Source organism: Poromitra crassiceps (assembly GCF_964638095.1).
Source record: "Poromitra crassiceps genome assembly, chromosome: 23".
In the NCBI taxonomy this organism is placed as follows: domain Eukaryota; kingdom Metazoa; phylum Chordata; class Actinopteri; order Beryciformes; family Melamphaidae; genus Poromitra; species Poromitra crassiceps.
Window position 1 is genome coordinate 24,337,660 of NC_139639.1, and position 4,285 is coordinate 24,341,944.

Below are 4,285 nucleotides of genomic sequence, written 5' to 3' on the forward strand. Positions count from 1 at the left end.
ACATCAAGGCAAATCAGTCATATTGATCAAATAATTAGGATGTCAGTAGGCTAACGAGTTAACTTTATGTGTCATCATTTTATGTCCATTCTCTGATTATTTCCTTTCAGAGCTTTAGGTACACTGAATATGAATATATTTCGACTATCTGTTGATCAAAATCTGCAGTAGGCTATCTTTTTAGTAGGCTACCTGGTTTAATTCAGATTCATGGAGCCTATGGCAGTTTAGCTCTTTGATGCCCTCCGGCAGTTTCTGTCATTCTACATTCTACAGCCTGTTCTTTTCGGGCACATTACGTAAGTATCTATGGTATATTGTGAGTGTGTTATGGTGTAATTTGCTTGCAACTTTTTCCCAACTCCAGTAAAAGTGGGTTGGTCCTAGTGTTTGCGTCACCATGAGGGGGAGGTTCTCCACTTTATAGGCTCCTTTGCTGCCTTGAGTCTCACAGACAGCACTAAGCCAAGCTCACTATACAGGACTCGCTTTATATAGAGCTAAATTTACCAGCATCCTGAACGTGTTTCCTGACCTCGTACAATTGGTCGGCTTATAAGGTTTGGGGGACCTCCTACCATCCAGACTTGTACATGTCTTTGAAGCGCAGCTGTGGAGAGGCGGCAGTGAAATAGGCGCACAACTCTGGTGCGGCTGAAGCTCAACTCAACGCGACTTTGACAAGAGATAGATATTATTTCACCAAAACGATGGCCTTATCCGGAGTGATGCTGCCATCATTTTCGACATTCTCAAACCAAAGAGAAAAATCTTGGGAACATGTAAGTAAAAACAAAACAAAAAACGTTTGTCATATTTTTTTCAAGTGGGAAAACCTGGCAGCTGGATGAGATAGTTTCACTTGTTTCCAAAGCAGTTTCACCTGTTGCGAGAAGTGGCATAGCCTGTCAAGTCTGAAACAGGTTGATTTGCATTGGGATCCAGAGGAAATCTAAAATAAGCAATTCGAGACTAAAATGCTTGTTTTTGCAGTGTAACAATATCACTGATGTGTCTAACTCTATCTTTTCATTCTTTGCAGAGGTTTAAAGGAGAGATGGACAGGCTCGTCTCGTCCAGCTGTTCCATGCTTGAGATGGTACAGAACCTGGACAGCCACAGCAGAAAGGACGACGAGGATCTGAGTAACTATTTGGATCTGGATTTTATTCTCGCTAACACAACCGGCTCGGTCAGCGCGACGGAATACGTGGGCTCGGCCGCCGACCTGTACACGCCGGGGCCGGGCAGCTCGTCATACCCGGCAGAGGACCACCGCTCCCCACCTCCGCCGTACACCACCAGCCTCATGACCGAGCTGCTGCGCTCCGAGGGAGACAACAGCAGCTATGGACATGGCATTACGCGCAACGCAAGCAGCGTCCAGGGGAGATTCTATGTCAACACGGCGCAGTTTCCCCGTCCGGACATTGTTGGCAGCATCAAAGTGGAGCCATCCATGGACAGTTACGGTCCCGTTTTGGGCATGGTGCCGCAAAGCTGCAGTAAAATCAAGCAAGAAGGGAACGTTTCGTGCATGATGTCCTTCGAGCAGCCCCGGGTCGCCATCTCCCCCCGGGCAGCGAGCAACATGACCCCGCCGCTCAGCCCCGATGACCAGGGGACCGCCTCGGACTGCCACCAGGCACCCATGTGCCAGTCCATGAACTTCCCACAGAAGTATCACCCCCAGGCGGCTTACCCGCACCACCCTCCCGCTGTACCCCAGATGCAGATGTCGTATCACGGACCGCACCCGTACGGCATGTACGAGGATGGCCTCGGCATGCAGCCAGGCGCGCAGAGGGTGATGCTCACCCCGCCCTCATCTCCCCTCGAGCTGCTAGAGTCCAAGCCCAAGAGAGGACGGCGCACCTGGCCGAGGAAGCGCACGGCGACACACACCTGCACGTTCGCTGGCTGTGGCAAAACATACACGAAGAGCTCCCACCTGAAGGCACATCACCGAACTCACACCGGTAAGTTTGAGGTGGAATCCTCATGAGAAATAGAACCATTACGCACAGTTGCGCGCAATTACGCACAGGTAATGCCTTGCTAGTGTCTCTACTTCAGCACAGTGTTATAACAGTTTCCCCATTCTTTGTCCACGCAGGTGAGAAGCCATACCACTGCAGCTGGGAAGGCTGCGGGTGGAAATTCGCTCGCTCCGACGAGCTGACCCGTCACTTCCGCAAACACACCGGCCACCGGCCCTTCCAGTGCCACCTGTGTGAGCGCGCCTTCTCCAGGTCTGACCACCTGGCCCTTCACATGAAGAGACATATGTGAAGGAGCCCACAGAAGGACTTGAGGGGGATCATGGGGTCTGTTATGTGCGTTGTGATTAAACTGATGTGTTTTTTATTTAAATTGTTCTCCACATGACCAAAGTCTTTTTATATATTGAAAAAGTTTTAGTGTTATTATTTTCTAATAACGTAGCTGGTACTACTTTGGTTATATAAAAGCTTTAGAAAAGCTTTATTGGTTTGCTTTAGAACAAGCAGACCAATAAGGGGCTGGCCCTGTATATATACTCTTCCTTGATAAAACTGGAATGCTGTGTTTGACACAAAGTGCCTTTCTATGACTGTGCTACTGTAAAACCCTTAATGACAGAACTATGGCCACCAAATAGTACAAGACAAGTTCTTGTGGACAGGAATAAAATGCACATAACAGTACAATTGCCAAATATGTGCAAAGACAATGTTTTATTATTTAAACTGCCTCAATGTTTGAATGGCCTGAACTGTTTATTTTGTTGCATTCTACACTTGGGTGATATTGTATCTTGTGTGAAACTCCAAACTGCTGGGTCCAGCCCCTCTGTACACTATCAGGGCTTGATGTCCTGTGCATTATTTTTTACTTAAATTTATATAGATATGTACATGGATTTTATACTGTAAATTGTGTATTTATTGTAAATATTAAAACAATGAAATTGAACATTTGTCTGCGGAACTCTTTACATCAGCGAAACCCTAGCCATAAGATGTTATGTAAGTTGTTCACACTTTGCAGAGCAATGAACCACATCCACCCACTGAACAAGAAGTTCCCATGCTTCACTTACGACCAACATACTGTAAATAGATGCAGCGAACCTGCAGAAGATCAAATCAATTACACTAAATGAGTTCTACATGTTGCCATTGTATATTCCTGTTTTAAAACATGGGCACTTCATCATTTACACTGTGATGTTTTGCAGCTGCAATACAGAGGAGGGCAGCAGCTTGTGGGCTTAGCCTATAAATACAAACAGTCCATTTCCATAATTACAGAGTGAGCTATAGGAGCCGTCTGGACACAGGGGCACAGCAAACCCTCATCAGGCAGCCCATAGACTCCCTTTCTGATGGGTAGAAATTATAGTAGGACATCAAAGGACCTTAATACTACAATTACACACTCGCTCCGCACTGCAGTTTTAAGTATCCGAGTCCTGCATATTATGTCTATATGGTGTCAGTGTGCATTCATTTCATCTGCATCAAAGGTTGCATTGACTAGATATATCAGAGCCATATGGCAGATTATGCCAAGAAAGTATAGATGAATGAATATTATTTAGCATTTTTTCATAAAATAGGCCTATGTGGTTGGTTACATAGCTGACAAAATGGTTTTCTCCCAGTTATGTTGACAATTTTAAAACTTTAAATACGCCTCAATAAAACCACACCTTCCATCAAAAGTGGTGCCACTCAGTTCCCCCGACTCCTGTATCTAAACTTAACTCATAACAATAAAACATACATGTAAAGAGTGCAGATTCACGGACAACGAAGGGCCACAAAAACTAAGATCTGTGTCAAACATGTGCCCAACGTCTTGCTAGAGTTCTCTCTCTCACTCACACAGAAGGAAGTACAGACTTGGTTAAAAATAACTTCAATGGTGAAATGCAAATATATCACTCTCATTTCACTTTTTTGTTCCAATATCAACTTAGAACTCAAAGATAAAATATATATTTATATATTCAGTTTAACATCACTACATACTTTCCATATGAGCCATTTCTCAGTCAGGAAAATGGAGTTGACCAAAGTCCCCCCCTTCTTAAATTCATTATGCAATAATTACAACCGATACATATTCGTGACGTGAAATGGGAAACAATGCAAGCTCACCATTTCTGTTTATTACGAAGCATACATTTTGTGCTCAAATTATTCATGATTTACTGTGAAGTATAAATGATAAACTACTTTCTGTGTATGGTTACTTTAGTAACAGTTTATGTAAAGCACAACACTTATCTTGATCGAGG

At 44.3% G+C, this 4,285-nt stretch overlaps 1 protein-coding gene across 1 annotated transcript; it reads left to right on the forward strand.

Moving 5' to 3' along the window:
* Nucleotides 1-475: 475 nt before the first annotated feature.
* Nucleotides 476-2,949, forward strand: klf2b (Kruppel like factor 2b). The gene is made up of 3 exons (XM_083659219.1): nucleotides 476-782; nucleotides 1,043-1,979; nucleotides 2,117-2,949. Exons 1-3 carry the CDS (start codon nucleotides 711-713, stop codon nucleotides 2,290-2,292), a joined length of 1,185 nt encoding a protein of 394 aa, XP_083515345.1. The 5' UTR covers nucleotides 476-710; the 3' UTR covers nucleotides 2,293-2,949.
* Nucleotides 2,950-4,285: the final 1,336 nt, after the last annotated feature.